The 20,375-nt window shown below is 39.8% G+C and overlaps 1 protein-coding gene and 1 long non-coding RNA gene across 3 annotated transcripts in view; one reads left to right on the top strand and one right to left on the bottom strand.

The window, feature by feature from the left end:
- SLC45A4 (solute carrier family 45 member 4) overlaps positions 1 to 20,375 on the bottom strand; it is a 90,942-nt gene that overhangs the window by 7,866 nt on the left and 62,701 nt on the right. For both annotated transcript variants that reach the window (XM_038389779.2, XM_043507279.1), the window contains 5 exons: positions 8,704 to 8,892; positions 4,948 to 5,127; positions 2,502 to 3,574; positions 2,315 to 2,414; positions 997 to 1,208 (listed from right to left, as the gene is read on the bottom strand). In XM_038389779.2, coding sequence (XP_038245707.1) covers positions 997 to 1,208; positions 2,315 to 2,414; positions 2,502 to 3,574; positions 4,948 to 5,127; positions 8,704 to 8,892 — 1,754 coding nt within the window. The remainder of the gene's footprint in view (positions 1 to 996; positions 1,209 to 2,314; positions 2,415 to 2,501; positions 3,575 to 4,947; positions 5,128 to 8,703; positions 8,893 to 20,375) is intronic.
- LOC122458581 lies at positions 12,984 to 16,852 on the top strand. The gene is made up of 2 exons (XR_006278628.1): positions 12,984 to 13,520; positions 14,411 to 16,852. It is a non-coding gene; the product is annotated as an uncharacterized LOC122458581 (long non-coding RNA).

The raw sequence follows: 20,375 nt of genomic DNA, 5'->3' as shown, positions 1-20,375 counted from the left end.
ATTCAGCAGTCTCTCCTTGGAGTCTGTTTTTGAAGCTTTTTTGTTGAAGGATAGCCACTCTTAGGTCTGTAATCGAGTGACCAGAGAGATTGAAGTGTTCTCCAACTGGTTTTTGAATGTTATAATTCTTGACGTCTGATTTGTGTCCATTCATTCTTTTACGTAGAGACTGTCCAGTTTGACCTCCTCAGATATTCTTGTTAACTGCTGGAAATAGCCTACCTTGCTTGTCACCATGAAACGTTTTCCTCCTTCCCCCCCCCCCCCCCGCTGCTGGTGATGGCTTGTCTTAAGTGATCACTCTCCTTACAGTGTGTATGATAAAACCCATTGTTTCATGTTCTCTGTGTGTGTATATCAATCTCCCCTCTGTATTTTCCACCAAATGCATCCGATGAAGTGAGCTGTAGCTCACGAAAGCTTATGCTCAAATAAATTTGTTAGTCTCTAAGGTGCCACAAGTACTCCTTTTCTTTTTGCGAATACCTGTGGTTGTATCTCCAGACTATTATCAGAGCCTCTAACATGTTTATAATACAGCAGATGGTGCTTAAACGGGACAGCTCTGTAGCCAGCCTATTCTCCCAATTAAGGAGACAGGTCCTTTGAACAAAAAGCATCGCCAAGATTTAAGATATAGTAATGAATATGAGTGCAATGATTGCATTTATAATGCCACTTTTTCCTTTTAATCATTATTTGACCACTCCTTTTTAATTAAAAGGCCTGCATGCGCATTTCATATGCATTTAACCCCTTTTACACCTCACTTATCAACGTGGCTACTAGCTAGTATGTCCCCACCGAGCAGAGTTTATGCTAACTGTGGCCTGATGAAGTAGCAGTCATTACTGTTCGCCATCATCATCTTTTCTCTGGGAGATGCCCCAACAAAGCATATATCCCAAGCAAGCGGATGTGGCAAATCTATTTTGTCACTCACCATCTTAAATAGAGAGGTGTAAGTGAATTGCTGTGATTAAATATTTCACATACCTGTTTAATATCATGGTATTGTCCTAAAAGCGCATAAGGACAATAGGATATGCTCATAGAGACTATTCCCATAGTGCTGATCATTATCATAGCCACGTACACATTGGGGAACATAGCCATCACTGCAGTTCCAATAGCAAAACCCAGTGTGCCCAGAATGTAGATCACCTTTATACTAAGGTCGTAGTTGTCCAAGTATTTTTGTAGTAAAGCTGCAGAGAATTAAAAACCAAAAATCAAATACACATCATCAGTCTACTGAATTACGTTTTACAATACTCAGTCTTTCAGTCTGACATAACATTTAAGTGCTACATACTTTTTTTGTACAATACTCTGAACATAGACTGATTAATCTTCACCACCTACTTAGGAGGTAGGAACATGTTATCCCCATTTCAAAGAAGGGGGAACAGACACAAGTTAAGTGACTTGCTCAAGGCCATAATTCAAGCCTGTGGCAGAGCTGAGACTAGAATTCAGGTGTTGCAGGATTCCAATTCAATGGACCATGATACCACTATATGTGATCAATGGTATTAACTAACATTTTCCGTTAAAGGAAAAAAAAAGTGTCCAGATTTTTTAAGCACAGGATAGATTCAGTTCCTAATTCAGAGATATTTCCTAAATTACACGCGTTTGATAATTAAATAATCCAGGCCTAGAGCCAAACTTCCTTTTGTATTTTAGAATGAGACATCTGGCTGGACATACCTGAATAATGAGATGGTCCCAAGGATATGAAATTGTAATTCACATGTGCATATGCACCCATGTGTGGGCTGCAAAAGGCAGAATTAAAGTATATCTAAAGCTCTATATGACAATATATTTCAAGTGCAAATGGTAGCTCTAAAGTTTATAGGGTGCTTATCTGTCAGAGACTTAACACAGATTCATGTCTTAAAATGGTATATTTAAATAACAGTCTTTATAAATGTTTTACATAAGATTAACATTTTTGATAGGCATAGTTTTAGTTTTCTGATGGCTGGCTGGCTAAAAGTCACAAGTGTCCTCAGAAGTGGTGTTAGATTTTAAACTATTAGAAAAGAGCTGTTCATATTTCTGCATTTGAGGTACTTTGCCATACAGACACTTGAGGAGCCAGACTTAAGACTCCCATTATAACATGTGAAATGCATTTTCAAGTTCTCATGCCCCTCCCTCAACCTTGCAAGAATTGATTGGAAGGTGCACTCTGGAGTCTAGACAAAATTATATTTTTACTTAGAAAAAAAATACTTAGCATACTGTCCCACCTCACATGATTAGTGAGAAATATTTCATTGCTTGTCTACACAGAGTCTCTCACCTGAGCAAACAGCAGCAGTCGCAGCATAAATGACCAAGCCCCTACAGCCCATCTGAACTCCGGCATTGTAGGCTTGCAGTTCAGTAGAATTAGAAGGGCCCTGCATGAAACAAAGATTTACCAGAGTATAATCAAAACAGAATAATTACCAGCAGTTCTGTATTGGTAACACAGGCTATTTGCTCACCTTGGGATCCCCTTTAAAGATGACCTGTCCCATGAAATCTGTATAAAACACTGCTTCAGCAATGATGGAAAACCAGGTTAAGAGGTGACAAAGGCAAAGCCTCAGGAGCTCATTGGGCATTTTTAGCATAGACAGCCACAGAAGTCTGACAGTGGTTTCCGTTTCCCCTTCTTCACTCTCAGTGTCTCCACTAGAATTTGTTGTGCCACTCTGATTCCTGTGTCTGTATCTCTGCCGTTGTCTCTTCTGCATGTCATAGATATCATTCATGCTGCGGGAGGACTTGATCAAGACAATGGCATTGGCCCGTCGGAAACGATAGCGGTGAGAACCTATTTTGCCATAGTAGGAGAAGGTGTAAGATGGCTGACGATAGAACATGTGCCTTCGCCTGTGCACGGAGTTTGAAGTACTAGATTGCTTCATGCCAATCCTAGCATGTCCATTGAGGAGATCTTTTGGTAGGGAGCCATTGTCATTTGGGACTTTGGCTTCATTCAAGTGATTATCAAGCAACATCTCCTCTTTTTCATTTTCCCTGAGGAAAGCAGAGAGGCGGTTAAATTTGCACTTCAGAAGTTCCTGGCTGGTGCTGAGGGGAGTATTTGGGTATGAAGGGTCTTGAAAAATGGAGGGCTCAATGTCATGTAGAAAAAGCAGCTCTGATTCGATTTCCAGAGTGGCATCTGGCATGTGCAGAACAGAATCGCTCTTACTCCTTACAATGTCCACCTCAAGGAAATCCATATTGAGGTCCTGCTCTGACTGAACTTCCTCTGGGTACACAGAGGTCCCATAGGGATCTTCCTCGCTAATTACATTCAGTCGATTCAGAGGTGGAAGGCTGCCACTAAGCTTAACACTAGAAAGTGTATCTGCTTCATCTTCAATTCTGTCTTGTTGAGGGTTATACTGCTCTTCTTCAATGCTAAAAAGGTGAAGAGCAACAGAGACAGAGAAAATAATGGCTGCAAAAAAGAAAAGTACTTGTTCTTGAGATTTAAAAAGGTCACCCAAGAAGGTCTGCATCCAGTCCAGCCCTCCTAACATATAGCCAATGGCTCCTCCAAGACCTGAGGAAGGGGGAAAAAACCAGTTACTATTTTGCTACATGAAAATAAAGAGGTTACATTCAGTCTGACCCTCCACAGTCAGATCTCAAACTTAAGTTTCCCTTGAAATACCATCTCATCTAAAGCACCCAAAGGTGATCCAGAAATACACAGAATCAGAAAGTGAGACATGTCGAAGTTTCCACTTTCAAGTTTAAGACATTTCTTGTTTCATGGAAGTAGGAGTCTCTGATTACAGGCAATATATTTTTGAGACTGCCATGAATTATTTTAAGTGGTGGTGCACTTGAATTCTGGATTTCTTAGCTTTAATTTAAAATATATTTCCAGGCTGGAGTCAACTCTTAGTCGGACAATGGGAAGAGGTTCAAGAAATAAAAGGCTGTCAGGCAAATTCTCACAAAATGGAAAATTCATTTTTTAAGTCTATGGCTTTAGATAAAACTCTGAGACCATATGTGATCGGTTAGTCCAATGTTATCACGTGATAACAAGCTGATGCAATTGGCCAGAGTACATAATTTCAGTATTGCCCTAAACCCACATATTTCTAATGATGTGGTTTCACTTACAACGATGGGAAAACCAGAATTTTAATATTAATGTCTTTGAGGAAACTGAAACAAATATCCACTTGGTACCATATATTTTAAATATACACAACATCCAATTTTCCTTTCGGTTACACTGGTGTAGATCCAGATTACTCCAGATTTATTTTAGTGGAATAACTCACTGACACCTCCATAACGGTGAAACTTGGTCCAGATTATTATTGTTTTGTCTGTCTTTTCTATTTAGACTGGAAGTACTTCAGGGAAGAGAATGCCTTACTACATGTTTGCAGAGTACCCAGTGCAACAGGGTCCTAATCTTGACTGGGTCCTCCTGTAAGTGCTTTGGTAATACAAATACAGGCTGTCCTCAACTTTACGAAGTTTGACTTACGACAAATGGCACTTATGTTTCTGAATTGACACCCTGATGCGACTTACGATCATTGGTTTCGACTTCACGATGCTCAGTCCCACAATGGAGCGCATTGTGGTTCTGAGTTACAATGTTTCGATTTACAATGCAATTTACAGGAACTGTTTATGTCGTAAGTCTGAGGACTGCCTGTAATCATATGATGCTTTATCCTATCTCCACTTGCAAGTATTATTTTGCCATACCCAGGGTTCACATAGATGTTCTCTTCATATAAAGTATCAAGACCCTCCAGATTGGGATGACTATGAGGCAGTACGGACATGAGGAGCAAGTTCAGTGAACATCTACAACTAATCTTTCAATGAAAGTCAGCTAAATAATGACTTGTCAACTTCATGCAGATACAAAAATTGCAGGAGATATATAAGTGAACTGCATACCAGCTGAAAAGGCATGGATGTTGAGTGCCATGTCTTGTTCTTCGCTATCCACCACATCCAGTAAATAGGCCCGAATTGGCCCCTCTGTTGCATCAGCACAAAAATCCAATACCACCACTCCAAGCACTGTGAGAACTATGCCAATGGGCTGCTTGTCTGGCACATCTCCAATGGCCAGACCTGTGGAAAAAAAAGGGGGGGGGAGGGGGAAGAATCTTTAAAGCATTTTATCCAAAAGGAGCAAACTACTCAAAAGCAAGGTTAATCTCCTTAAGAGAAAGGCAGCCAATGCACTTACTGGAAACATTCCTTTACTCAATAAAATGGCCATTTCAGTTCTTTGGCACAGCTTCTTGCATAGTCTGGGACAGAAGATATGTTTTTATATTTATGAGAATGACACTTGTTTCTCAAGAGTTTATCTGTTTTAAGCACCTCATAAAGTATCAGCTACTATTTTTAATTTCTCATACATGTTATCCTCCAAAATCCAAAAGCAGTTTTTGTGAAAGGTAGCCAGGTTAGAGAGGTCAATATCCACAAAATTACATAACTGGTCAAAATACTAGTTATAAATGCAGTTATACTAGTTTCAATTTTCCTCATTCAATGTTGTAGATTGCACCCTTCAATATAGGGCACTCCTAGATGGTCCCGCCAGTGTAAGCTACACTAATGGTACATTCCATAAGTGGGAATGTGCAGAGCCCACTCAAACAATACTGCTTCTGTGTTTTAAAAAGAATCCTATGGAACATATTGAGCATGATGCTATTACATGTATCTCTGTTCCCTTGGCAATGCTGCAACAGCCCCCCCATAGTGACAAAAGGGTAATAATTAGGGCTATCAAGTGATTAAAAAAAATTAATCGCGATTAATCACACTATTAAATAATAGAATACCATTTATTTAAATATTTTGGGATGTTTTCTACATTTTCAAATATATGGATTTCAATTACAACACAATGCAAAGTGTACAGTGCTCACTTTATATTTATTTCTGATTACAAATATCTGCAAGGTAAAAAACAAAAGAAATAGTATTTTTCAAGTACTATCGTGCAATCTCCATCATGAAAGTTGAATTTACAAATGTAGAATTATGCACAAAAAATAACCGCACTGAAAAATAATACAATGTAAAACTTTAGAGCCTACAAGTCCACTCAATGCTACTTCTTGTTCAGCCAATCGCTAAGACAAACAAGTTTGTTTACATTTGCAGGAGATGCTGCTGCCCGCTTCTTGTTCACAATGTCACCTGAAAGTGAGACCAGGCATTTGCATGGCACTGTTGCAGCTGGAATTGCAAGATATTTACATGCTAGGTGCTCTAAAGATTCATGTCCCTTCATGCTTCAACCCCCATTCCAGAGGACATGTGTCCATGCTGATGACAGGTTCTGCTTGATAACAATCCAAAGCAATGCGGACTGATGCGTGTTCACTTTCATCATCTGAGTCAGATGCCACCAGCAAAAGGTTGATTTTCTTTTTTGGTGGTTTGGGTTCTGTAGTTTCTGTATCAGAGTGTTCCTCTTTTAAGCTTCTGAAAGCATGCTCCACACCTTGTCCCCCTCAAATTTTGGAAGACACTTCAGATTCTTAAACCTTGGGTCAATTGCTGTAGCTATCTTTAGAAATCTCACATTGGTACCTTCTTTGCATTTTGTCAAATCTGCAGAAGTGTTCTTAAAATGAAGAACATGTGCGGAGTTATCATCCAAGACTACTATAACATGAAATATATGGTAGAATGTGGGTAAAACAGAAGAGGAGACATACAATTCTCCCCCAAGGAGTTCAGTCACAAATTTAATTAACACATTTTTTTTTTAAAACGCATGTCATCAGCATGGAAGCATGTCCTCTGGAATGGTGGCCAAAGCAGGAAGGGGCATACAAATGTTTAGCATATCTGGCACGTAAATACCTTGCAATGCGGGCTACAAAAGTCCCATGCGAACGCCTGTTCTCGCTTTCTGGTGACATTGTAAATAAGAAGTGGGCAGCATTATCTCCCATAAATGTAAACAAACTTGTTTGTCTTAGTGATTGGCTGCACAAGAAGTAGGACTGAACGGACTTGTAGGCTCTAAAGTTTTGAATTGTTTTGTTTTTGAGTGCAGTTATGTAATAAAACAAAACAACATTTGTAAACTGCACTTTCACAACAAAGATTGCACTTGTATGAGGAGAACAGAAAAATACTATATTATTTTTACAGTGCAAATATTTGTAATAAAAATAATATAAAGTGAACAGTGTACGCTTTGTATTCTGTGTTGTAATAGAAATAGATATATTTGAAAATGTAGAAAAACATCCAAAAATATTTAATACATTTCAATTGGTATTCCATTGTTTGACAGTGATTAAAACTGCGATTAATTTTTGTGAGTTAACTGCGATTAAGTAATAATTACTTTAAAAAAAGTATTCTCAAAGTCTGAGAACACAGACCACTTTGATTGATTTAGTAAAAAATGTAATCACAAGAAGATGAAATGTTGCCAAGTAAAAGTTTTAGCTGATGCATTAAGCTATGTTTGCCAATATCAACGGATTCAGACCTAAACTAACATGCAGAGGTATCTTAAATCAGAATGAGCTTCCTCTCTATCTAGATAAATCTATTAGGCGGCCTGCAGTCAGATGGCTTTTACAAATTTGCAGGGGGAGAAGGAATAGCAGGAGCAAAGAGAGACAACTAGTGGACAAAGCAACAAGCACATCATATATTACACATTCCTCCAAGCATTTACATTTTCTTGCAGGGACTAAGTCTAAGAAAACTGGTAGAGCAAAGCAATGGAAGTTGCTGATTTCTAATAAGTAGACATGATTTGTTTATGAACAGGAAGAGTTTTTATCCTGGGCAAGCTGTAGGAAGTTAAAAACATCACATGGTGGGTCAGTCAGGCTTTGGAAAGGTAAAATGCTGACCCAGTGTCAAATGCTCAGTTCACTTCCTGAAATATTAAGACTTCTGTTAAAAATAGAGCTGCGTCTACCACACAAATAAGAGCAGAAGAGTTATGGCTCGGTTCCTTGCTATTGTATCAATCCAAAAGGTGATGTAAATGTTTGCCCAAATTTTACTTGCTGCTGCCAGTCCCATACTAAATTTCACAAAGATTCTCAGATCCTAGATTAAATCTTGTAGTAAACTATGTTCTAAGCAAACAATTTATTTTTAACAACTTTGATGGGGACTCAGAAAAATTATTTTCCCACATACAGTTTCTGATAAACAAATATTAACAGTGTTCTGGACATTTTCAATACCAGGACTAAGAAAAGAACAAGAAAAAGTGAAAAGATAATTTTTGAAATAATGCTGGAAACAGGATGTGTTGCCAGATATGCATTAAAGGGAAAATGGATCACAACAGGAAACATTTCCCTGTGAACAGGTTGCTACAGTTTTCCCATGTCAAGAACTGGCCGAATTCATCTCAGCATCTGCAAATAGCTGGCAACCACTATTAATGACTAGGTATTAACAGTTACAGCTAGGCTTGCAACACATCTACTCTAGTATTTAGCACCGTACTGTGATTTTTTTAAAGACAAGAAACAACATAAAGTTTGGGATAGTTCACATGTTAGAAATCTCAAGACTATATATTAATTTAGTACTAAACATCATATAAATCAATCAACCGCATATCATCTCAGTTTCTTATAGAAATATCTTAGATCCAAGACTGTAGCAAAATAGGAAGGCAGTGATTTCCCCATTATTTACCTATAACAGAGCCATTAAGGAAAAGTGCAACACCAAAGAGGACACCAATGCAGAGAGCAACAATAAAAGGCCGCCGGCGGCCCCAGCTCAGTCTGCAGCGATCACTAGCCGAACCTATGAGTGGAGTGAAGATCAGGCCCAGGATGGGGCTAAGGAACCAAGTGAGGCTGTAGTATTGTTCAGGAAGACCTAAAACAAAGACAAAGAGGGTTCACAGATTACATGCTGGGCAATGAACATTTTAGCTCTAACAGGATTTCTAGGTTTATGAAAAGGTATAATACATGAACAATACATCTGTCTCTAGTAATCACTCTTCTGAATGCACAACTGCATTAGATTCCCTAAAATTATGGAACTTTACCTTTAACAGGCAGAGAACTCACAGGAGTTAAAAAGACAAGTTATATTTTCAATTTAAAACCACATGCAGCATGAAGACTATAGTTAACATATCCAAACTGCTGAAATAAAGGTTATAAAATGAGTAGCATTATTTAGGAGTCAGTGGGGAGATTTAATGAGTCAATGCCATCCAAAGGCTATTCTGATTTTTGCATACATGGGAGATCTGAACCCTGAGGGAGAGCAAAATAGAGGAGTCTGTGTCAGCTGTGTAGGAGTTTAGCAATAGGATTTTTGGACTTTACTTGTACATGGACATATAAAAACTGCAGTGAGCCTTCTGACATTTTTGAAGAATTACCTGTAGGCCACTGCATCTGGTATTTCCCCTTCTTGCAGAACTATTGATGCAAAACTATTGTGATAACCAACTGATGCAAGTCTGAGAAAAGCAACATGCAGGGCTACTAAAGCTTTAATGTCTCGAGAGCTATAGACAGTTTTACAGCCATATAAGTGTTCCATTTCCCATAGAACCCTCACCAAGCAGTATATATTCCCTGTGCTCAGTTTTTGAAAACTGGACTTATTTATAAATATCTTAAAGTGTTAAAATGAAACCAGTGCCCTACTCATTGCTATGCTTATAATTTTGTACCAAATGGTTTATTCGGGATAAAATTGAACAATGGACAAAAAGCAATTATTTGCTAGCCATCAGAATGGATAAATAGGTTGCTCCTCTCTAAAACCAAAAGGGTTTTTTTGTATTGCCTTTTTTTTTTTTTTTTTTTTTAGGTTTCAGAGTAGCAGCTGTGTTAGTCTGTATTTGCAAAAAGAAAAGGAGTACTTGGGGCACCATAGAGACTAACAAATTTATTTGAGCATAAGCTTTCGTGAGCTACAGCTCACTTCATCGGATGCATTCCGATGAAGTGAGCTGTAGCTCACGAAAGCTTATGCTCAAATAAATTTGTTAGTCTCTAAGGTGCCACAAGTACTCCTTTTCTTTCTTTTTTTTTAAAATTTTTCAAAAAAATTGAGTTCTGTATTCAGGACTAAGGGGGGAAGTGAAATGGGTTTACCTGGGAAAAAGCTGGTGCAAGTGATAAACAACATCTGGAGAAAGACAAGTGAATGGAAGGAAGGAGACCAAAAAAACAAAAACAAAACAAAAAACCCACAGCCTACACACCAAAGGAAGAAAAAGCCTGCTACCCACATTTAGTGTGAGTAATACTGTCCTGAAGCCTATAGATGGCTGGAGTGCTTCAGAGCAGTTGTTACATTCAGTAAGAGTATGTTCAGAAGTGTTTTCCCTCTTTAATACAGCACTACCTCATATACCCTTTTGACACAATTTATAACAAAGCAATATGGGCAACAGTCCATTGTTTATTGTCTAAGTTGCATGGAGCCTAAAAATGCCAATATTCTAATGCTAAAGAAAAATACTCAATTCAAAACCATAGTCAGTCATCACAACTGTTTGATCTTTACCATTGAGATCAAGCTGCACTTCATGTTTTCATCCTGTGGGTATTAGTTATCAAGTGGGATTATGGCAATCATTCAGAAAAACCCATATGGTAGTTCAGGAAAGTCTAATCTCATTGCTATTTAAAGTACCATTGAATCTTGACTAACATGATGACTTGTTCTATGAGAAGTTGGTTTCCCAAGACAGCAGGAAAGAGTGTAGTGGTACAGTGAATAAGCTATATATATATATATATATATATATATATATATATATATATATATATATATATATATACACACACAAAGAATTTAGTTGTTGCTTACTAAAGAAGGGTATTTCATCCTAAAGGCTCTCAGTGATGATCGGAAGCCAAAAACCTCTGTGATGGGACCAGCTTTTGCTCACTGTAACATGTTCACAACCACAGCTGCTTGGTCCAATATTAGGCTAGTAAGATCATCAGACCGCACTCTTCTGAGCTTTGTCACGACTTCTGCTACTAGAAGTCTGCTACTAGACTACTTCTGCTACTTCTGCTAGACTACTTCTGAAAAGGCACACCAAAGCTTTCTTCCCAGTGGATGGAGCAGGCACTCTTTGATAATAGTATTTTCTTGGTTGGAGCTGAAGACCAGCACCTTCCTGTTCAAGTGACTGGCAGAGATCCACCTCCAACATCCTCCACTAGAAGAGGATCTAGTCTCTCCTTGATGTAGATACCACTCATATGGCTTAAGCTTGCAGTTGCGTTCTCCTTCTGTGCTAGCTATGAGATAACTACCAATGGCCTATGGGACAAAGCTCAGAGAGACGTGCCAAGGGAACTACAAACAGAGGGCTGAGAGACCAAGTGTTCCCACCATGGCTCAGACTGCCACCTGCTGGCTCTTGCTTAGCTTTTTTGACAGGCGGATGAGGTTTTGGATATCGGTCATGGGCAGGAAGGCTTTGCGTAGAGCTACACCTAGAAGGGAGCATCAAGATCTTCTGGGACATGTAAAGTCTACCTCCCAGTTTTCAGGGACAATTAGAAGTTAACAGCTCTGATCTGGACTCTCCCCAATCTCTGCTCAGACTACAGCTCTAGCTTACATTTACACCCACCAGCTCTCCTTCTGTTACTGGTAGAGCACTGCACAAAGTCAACCAGCAGGGGTGCACTCACATAGAAGTAGGGCTTAGGATACAGTCCTGCCTGGGGGCCAGCCTCTGCTTGCACACTTGTTTTATACCAGGGTTAATTCCTTTGGCTTCAATAGTTTACTCCAGTATGAGAGCAGAATCAGGCCCTGAATGTTTAACATGTACCAAACCAGACCATACAAGATGTTAACACTTATGCATGTCTGATCTATTGCACAGGCTGGGGCTAATTTAATGCAGAAACTAACCCAAAGGCGGAGGAAAATTTTCAGCACAAGAATGTACAAAGCTCAAACCCGGACAGGTTTTTAAGTCTCTTATGGTTGACTTTTTGCACCCACTACATACCTGCAAGACAGAAGAAGAGAAGGAAACGCCCAGCACTGTTTTACTCCCTAGAAATCCCCTTTCGTCAGGTTAGCCCTGCATCAATGGTTCATGTCATGTAATGCTGCTTGTTATAACAAGTCTTACCTTAAAAGACATCCAGTAATTACAGTTTCATTAACATAACTGGTCTGTGCAGAGGTCACCATGACACGAAACAAGTCAAATGCCACAAGCCTTTTGAACATGTGTATGCTGGGAAGAGTTTAAATTCTGAGCTTCAAAACTGGGTAATTTTTGTTTTGGGACATTAAGCCTTTCTGAGTTGAGCTCAGAGGTCAATAAATCTATTTAAAGCCAAAAGAGAAGGTGTTGCATGCTAACCAAACAACTTGACCAAATAAACACAGCTGAAGACATCCAAAGCTAGCAAAGTTTCAATTACTTACATTGACAAATATCAATCTATTTGAAGTCAAAGAAATGTACCAGATATGTAGGTACAACAGTACATAAAAATTCAGAGACTCTCTTAACTGAAGGATGGAATACCAGAGGAAAGGAACTTGATACGGCATTAGCTTGTATACCAATGTTTAGTCCGATCTGAACTGATCACTCAGGTACAAAATTAAAACCCACTTTTAAACCTTTTCCGTCAGCTGCAATAGAATTTGCACTTCTCTAAATTCTACAGACAGGGAACTTAATTTGCATGTTTTGAAACAAGGTTAATGAATTGCACAGAAAGGTTACTGAACTGTTGCACAAGTGTCACAAGATCCTTAAAAAAACAAAAACAAAAATAAACTGATTTTATTGCTAGCATTACTGCTTTCCGTTTACTACTTGCAAGGTCAGCTTGTTTCTGTACATTATGTAAATCATGTAATAGCCAAAAGTCAGGCTAAGACAAATAGCTGTGATGGAAGTTTACAGTCTTAGTTGCCAAAAGCTAGGCTACTAAATCCACATATAAGAGGCACTGAAAACACTCATTTGCAAGAGTTTCAGAAGAGGCTCAGTACTTTGAGGGGAAAAATAGGCCATTTAGACACCTAAAGTAAATATGGCTTTAAATAAGGTCCAACTTTGAAATTTTTCAGCAAACTACTTTTTAGTAGCCAGAATATTCTTCTTTAGAAATATAAAGGCTTGTGCAAAACTTGAGCCACAAGCAAGAGAAAAATTAAGTACAACTCCTGTTTTTCTGCAGAGCTGTCAAGGCACCTAAAACTTGAATGGGTCAGAGGTAACTTTGTAGAAATTGCTTCAACAGTGATTTGACCACTGTACATTTATTTAGTGGTCAGAAGAAGGGAAACCTTTGACCTCTGAGTATAGGCTGCAGCTGCACCTTATCTTGTCTGACTAATCACATTGCAGTGCCAACACTACCACGCTCTACCATTACAGTTCAGCTGCCACATGTGAACCTTGCATCCACCCTGCTGTTTGTAGGTCAGAAGTTTGCAACAGCACTTCTCTTCCCATGAAGATTCACAGTGGACAGAGAAAGGTATGTCTGGCCTCCCCAAACATTGAAAGTATGCCTACACTGTGAGGAAGCCTCTCAGGCTGGCCTGACAGGGTGGTATTGGCAGGGCTCACACTAATGTACTAAAAATAGCAACATGCACTTTGCAGCTTGGGCTCTCAAGCATGCAGAGGGAGGGGATGGGTTTGGGTGCCTGAGCTTCAACGTCACAGCAACTTCCAGACTATGATTTTTAGCATGCTAGGACAAGTCCCACAAACACAAGACTGTTGCCCCAGGCTGTGAGGCTGACTCCCAGATGTAATATAGACATATCTTGCCAATTCAACCGTGCTCCTAATCTTAACAGGCCTCAGTGGTAAGACTCCTGAAGACATCCCTCCTAGATGTTCTTCAAAAAGCCCAAACTATCTGCATGCCTAAGGGATTTTATTTTTTTGAGGAACAGAGAGAGGGGAGCACGGTGGAGGTGGGGGACTTTCAAAAATAGCATCTTGGTCACTCCAGTAGCGCTAGGTTTTGTATAGCAAGGCATTTTATGTTACAGTCAAAAGACTAAAGACACACTTTTGGAGTAGTTCCTGGCAAGAGTAACTCGTATGTTAGGATAGAAGTAGAAACTATCTGTCACAGTATTTTCACGTGCATGTGCACACACATATATACCATTCGGAGAAAACAAACAGAGGGAATTTGAAAGGATGAAGCTGAAATGCCACAAAATGTTAGGTGCCTCTTAACAAATATGGTCCTTGCCCAAGAGATGATATTTCACATTTAGACACTGCAAAGTGAGGATCAAACACATCACAGAGGGGGTAAGAAGGGGGAAAATGATATTACAGATACTTATGAAGGCACATGTGCATCCTGATAATTCAATTTTTTGCATTCTTCTCTCCCCTTTACAGGCAAGATTTAAATAAGGTGAGCGAGATGGCAGGTTGAACATGTCCAGCTGTAAGGAGAGAAGATGAAGGGAGTACCTTCTTAAAGTTTTTGGCACTGAAAAATCCCCTACTGTGTTATGCTGGAGAATATTTACTACCACCATCTAGTGGTAAAAAAGGCAGCCATGTGGCATTAAGTGAATTTCATTCAGGTGAAATGTATCAGATTATTAGCCCTGTAGATTCCAGTTCTCTACAGGTACACAGAGGCAGACATTTTGACTGAACTTGGAATGAGTACCACACTGTAAAAGATTAGTTCATCTATTCCCATCCAGTCACTGGTCCTTTCAGCTGAGTCTTGCTAAGTGACAATTTCTGTCAATTGCTCTATTCAGCTGGGAACTGAACTGTAATAAATTCGTGATTGAGTTTATATGGGCCAAACGAGCTATCAGACAGTAAGCATTTTTAGTCAGATGAGGCTTGAATTGGGGAACCTAGAGGTGAAAGCATCTGCATCCTGTTACCAATCCCATGAGCTGTCTGGTGCTGTTCCTTTATTATAATCCTTTTGCCTGGAATTTTCCACTATTGTGTTTGTCCTGTCAGGGAATAGGATCCAAACTTTATGACCATTAACAGTCATGCACTGAGCTAGGCAATACTTGTAATTGTTTTTGATTTTTCTGTTGACCTCTTAGGGGGAAAAAAAGTAATTCAGGTACTGTTATTTAGCAGTCAGCGAAAACACACAAATACTGAAGAGGAAAAAATACCCTGGATAAACGAGCTCTAGCACTGGCCCCATGAGCTCACAGTGTGGAGAAGGTTAGAAGTCCGACACAACTCAATGAAAAAAACAATTTCATTTCTATTAGCAGCTACCACTGCCACTGAGACGCTTGCAACATGGCATTTCCCAGCAAGCTATCAACAAACAGGACACTGGCTCCTAGTAAATAAGTTTTTGTTTTTTCCCAGACAAAAAAAAAAAGTCCAACAATAGTGGGACCAGCACTGCTCCTGGTTCACAGGAAATGCTTACTGTGTCACCACTAGTCTGAGGGCTGTATGAGGTCACGAGTTGCATGGAAGAAAGACTAAGTCACATGCAGCAGTTTCTATTCAAAATCTCTTTCTGATAAAGTTCTATGGGGGAAAAATAGTTCCTTGTAAGTATAAAACAAAAGATCTGACATGGGAATAGAATTTAGCTTCTATTTTCACCTGTCAAATCATCACCTAGAGATTTGCTTGTATTCTTGACATAACCAAAAATCAGAAACAAAGAGAAATAAACACCAGACAAGTATATGTGCACATAACATAAAAAGCCATTGTGTTTTGCAAATACTATGCATTCTGCACTACTGTTCCTTAATTAAAATACTGAATTTTGCTCAATATTGGCAATAATCCTTTACCTAGTTAAGTTTTCCAGACCAGTTGTTACAGACCTTGTATTTTGTTATTATAACAACAAACAGTACTAGGACAAGATCAATAAATATTTGTCAATCTCAACACAAAAATAATTTTCAAGAGCCTGTAAATAAGTGTAAAAAACCCTCAATGTCTTCACATAGTCTCATTAGAAGAGAATTTTATAGAGCAGTGTCAGCTTTGTTTATACAAACCCCCTGAAAGAGGAAGAAATTAAGAATGGGGCTTCTGAGAGAAGAATGCACTTTTAAATAAAGGTTTTTATATTCCTTCCCTTTGAATTAGGCAAATATTTTTAATGCTAAGTTGTAACTCATTCATTATTTCCCCAAAGACAGTGGGAACATGGAGGTTGCCAGAAGATTGCACGCTCACCCTGGTGAGCATTATTTTCACTATGAATCTTTATCAGAAATGTTAAACAGACTATACCCCTCTATTCTTCATACGAAACCTCCTTGTAACATTCCTGCAAATCAGATGGTTCAATCTCAGAAGGTTTAGGGTTCAAAATAGACTCTGAACTACCTGGAGGTTCCCTTTACCTGGAGTAGTCATCTCCCGTGGTCTGCTACTCCTGATATGCTCAGGGGAGGGATGCAGGCCAGTTCCCACCTCTCCTGGAAACTTCAGAAGTTGTCTTTCCCATTATTCACCCCAGATTCCTATCCTCCCCATAAATGATTCTTTCCATTTCTCTCTAATTCTCCTATTGATTCTGTTCTCTTAATCCCCCAGCCCCAATGACAGTCCCATTTATCTGATTCATTCTGCGTTACTCTACTGGCATGTCCCATAACTGATTCTCCCTTCTCGCCATGAAGGAAGCTGCTCCATGTCTGAAAAATCACTTTGGTCTGTGAACTTGACATCACTACTAGCAGCAAGAGGACTGGCTTGGAGCCAGGCAGAGGGCATAGCATTCTTCAACCAGCCTACCACCCGTTCTGCTCTGAGATCACTGCTGAGGTTAGGCTGACAGGTCTGTAGTTTCCTGGATTCTCTCTCTTTTTTTTTTTTTTTAAATGGGGACTATATTTGCCTTTTTCCAATCGCCCTGGACCTTCCCCAAGCACCAGGAGTTTTCAGAGATAATGGCCTATGCTCTGCAGTCACATCAGCCAATTCCCTCAGCACCCTCTGATGCCTGGGATCTGGACCCATGGACTTGTCCATGTCTAGCCGCCCCCCCCCCCCCCGCCCCAAAAAAGCAAAGGCTCTGAAATCTGTAGCTCTGACAGTAATAATCAGTTTGCATCCTGGTGCCTAATGAGCTGAAACAAACTAGAAATTAAATATAATTCAACCCTCTAGCTTGTTAAACCAGCAGTGATTGACAAGTTCCTTTTGACCTTTCAGCAAGAGCAGCATGAGGATCTAAAGAAGATTAACTCCAGATACAAACACTTTAAACAAGAATCCCTGAAAGCTGACAGACCTCCCCACATCTGAGGGGTATAGGTTGTATGCTCCATGTCCTAACCAGCCCCTCAAGATTAAGTTCATAACCTAGGTCTAATTGTCCCTAGAAGGCACAGGGGACTGCCAGTTACTGGAAGTTCAGAAAAGCTACAGATACACAAGGACTTAAAGGTCACATACAGCAGTACAAGGAGTATGCAATGCACATTGGTGTATAGCTGCACATATGTTTATGTGAATGCAGCAGTCAGTAAATTACTTTTCTGCACTGTAATCCCTCTCTCTCACACACACACGGGATGGAATTAAAATGCATAACCTATGCATGATGCCCCACTTATACTCCACATGCGCCATATGCAAGACTGGAGTATTTAGCGCCATTCTGTCTCACTGCAAGATTAAACAATTACCGTGACGTGTGTCGCCTGCAGATGTGCAGCATCCCAGTTTACCCAAAGCTCAATCGTGGGTTTTTGGTCACAATTTCACATTTAGAAACAGGAACGTTCCAGTTAAGGATATAATTTAATAAGCTAGACGAACACAAGGAAATCTTATTTGTAACTTAAAAGCTTGCAATACTGATCAATAATATGAACTCTTATTTACTGCATTGATTAACATATTATTGTCCCTGAATAGGATTATACACTTCTCATTGGAGAAACTTTTAAAGCCAAGTCATCTCTGCAATATAGCTACCTTTTTGCATTAAGGACTTTAAACTGTATACAACTAGAAATACTAAATTTACTTGAGAGGTCAAATTAGATTATCAGTGAAGAAGGGAAGCAAATGATTGTTCATCAAGTTAGATAGCTTAGGAAACATGTGCAGACCATTGAGGACACTGCTTGCAGCTTTTAGGTTTGCCAAAGCCTCTCAATTGGATTCTGAATGGTCTTCCTTTAATAGGTGACCAGATGCCCTGTTTTTAAAGGGACAGTCCCATTTTTGGGGAGCTTTTTCCTTATATAGGCACCTATTACCCCACACCCCGTCCCATTTTCCCCTCACAGTTGCTATCTGGTCACCCTATCCTTTAAGAATATGAGTAGGCAATACCTGGGATCTTCAGTTACATGAAGTGTTCATTTTTCAGTTAGGTATAACAAGATTCTCTCTCACTTTTACAGAGTGTTTTCCTTTCTAAAGGATCCCCAAATCTGTAAACTGCACACATAATGGAATAACTTTAACATGAACGCAGCAACTGTTTGAATGGATGGCAACAACTCAGCATAGAAGGAAGTGGGGGTAGAGTGAAAGGGATATTTTGGCCAAGGACATCAGGGGAAAACTAATCATAATCATAGAATCATAGAATATCAGGGTTGGAAGGGACCCCAGAAGGTCATCTAGTCCAACCCCCTGCTCAAAGCAGGACCAAGTCCCAGTTAAATCATCCTAGCCAGGGCTTTGTCAAGCCTGACCTTGACCTGATCCTATGAAGACATCTCACTGCATGGCAATTATGAGCTTCTCTCCCCCTCCCTAGATCTCATCTGGCAGACCCATGCACAGAGACAGGACAAATCTGACTGTTCTGGGAGGGTTAGGACAAACAAGATTCCAATCTCACCATGACATACAACTACTTAGTGCCTGCCAAGCAAGCTACTAGCCTGTACTTAGTCTTGGATACGCTGACCAAACAATATACATTAGCCAAGGCTGAAGAGGCAGAGCAAGTAGACGGAGGGCAGGTCTACACTTAAAAAGCTGCAGTGGCACAGCTGCATCGGTGCTGCAGCACTGCTTTACTGAAGATGCTACTACGCAGATGGGAGAGCTTCTCCTGGCAGCATAGTTAGGTGGTTTGATGGGAGACACTTTCCCGTTGACATAGTGCTACCTACACCAGGGGGTTAGGTCTGTGTACTTACGTCGCTCAGGGGTGTGAAAAATCCACACACCGCAAGTGACATAGCTACACTAGTATTTTGTAGCATAGACTCTGCCTGCGTGAGGCTAAGGCAAGAGTTTAGTAAAGCACAGGTAGGCATGTTATTTATTCCTTTTGTTACTTGATATTTACAAGGAAACAAAGACCAGTTTTTATTTTCAGCCTCGGGTTGTTTGCATTGGTGAGACTAGGCATCTAGGATACAGAAATGCCCGATCACAGCAGCAGCCAGTCTTTGAAGGAGTGACATACAAGTAACGCACCCACACTTTGTTTGGAGTTGGAAATTGTCATAAATATACAGGGAAGGGTAACCACCTTTCTGTATACAGTGCTATAAAATCCCTCCTGGCCAGAGGCAAAATCCTTTCACCTGTAAAAGATTCAGAAGTTAAGATAACCCTGCTGACACTTGACCCAAAATGGCCAATGAGGGGACAAGATTCTTTCAAATCGGGGGGGGGTGAACACAAAGGGTTTGGGCTGTCTGTGCGATGCTTTTGCTGGGAACAGATCAGGAATGCAAGCCTTACAACTCCTGTAAAGTTAGTAAGTAATCTAGCTAGAAAATGTGTTAGATTTTCTTTTGTTTAATGGCTTGTAAAATAAGATGTGCTGGAGGGAATGTATATTCCTGTTTTTGTGTCTTTTTGTAACTTAAGGTTTTGCCTAGAGGAATTCTCTATGTTTGAATCTGATTACCTTGTAAGGTATTTACCATCCTGATTTTACAGAGGTGATTCTTTTACCTTTTCTTTCATTTAAATTCTTTTAAGAACCTGATTGATTTTTCATTGTTTTTGAGATCCAAGGGTTTGGGTCTGTGGTCACCTGTACCAACTGGTGAGGATTATCATCAAGCCCTCCCCAGGAAAGGGGATGTAGGGCTTGGGGGGATATTTTGGGGGAAGACGTCTCCAAGTGGTCTCTTTCCCTGTTCTTTGTTTAAAATGCTTGGTGGTGACAGCATACTGTTCAAAGACAAGGCAAAGTTTGTACCTTGGGGAAGTTTTTAACTTAAGCTGGTAAGAATAAGCTTAGGGGGTCTTTCATGCAGGTCCCCACCTCTGCACACTAGAGTTCAGAGTGGGGAAGGAACCTTGACAGAAATCATATTTAGAATCCTGGTTGAACAATTGTAAAATGCCACTTTTTTACTGAATTTAATGTTGTAGCCATGTTGGTCCCAGGATATTAGAGAGAGACAAG

Source organism: Dermochelys coriacea, chromosome 2, assembly GCF_009764565.3.
Source record: "Dermochelys coriacea isolate rDerCor1 chromosome 2, rDerCor1.pri.v4, whole genome shotgun sequence".
NCBI classification, from domain to species: Eukaryota; Metazoa; Chordata; order Testudines; family Dermochelyidae; genus Dermochelys; species Dermochelys coriacea.
The sequence above is the reverse complement of the archived record's forward strand: the minus strand, read 5'-3'. Positions and strand labels throughout refer to the sequence as shown.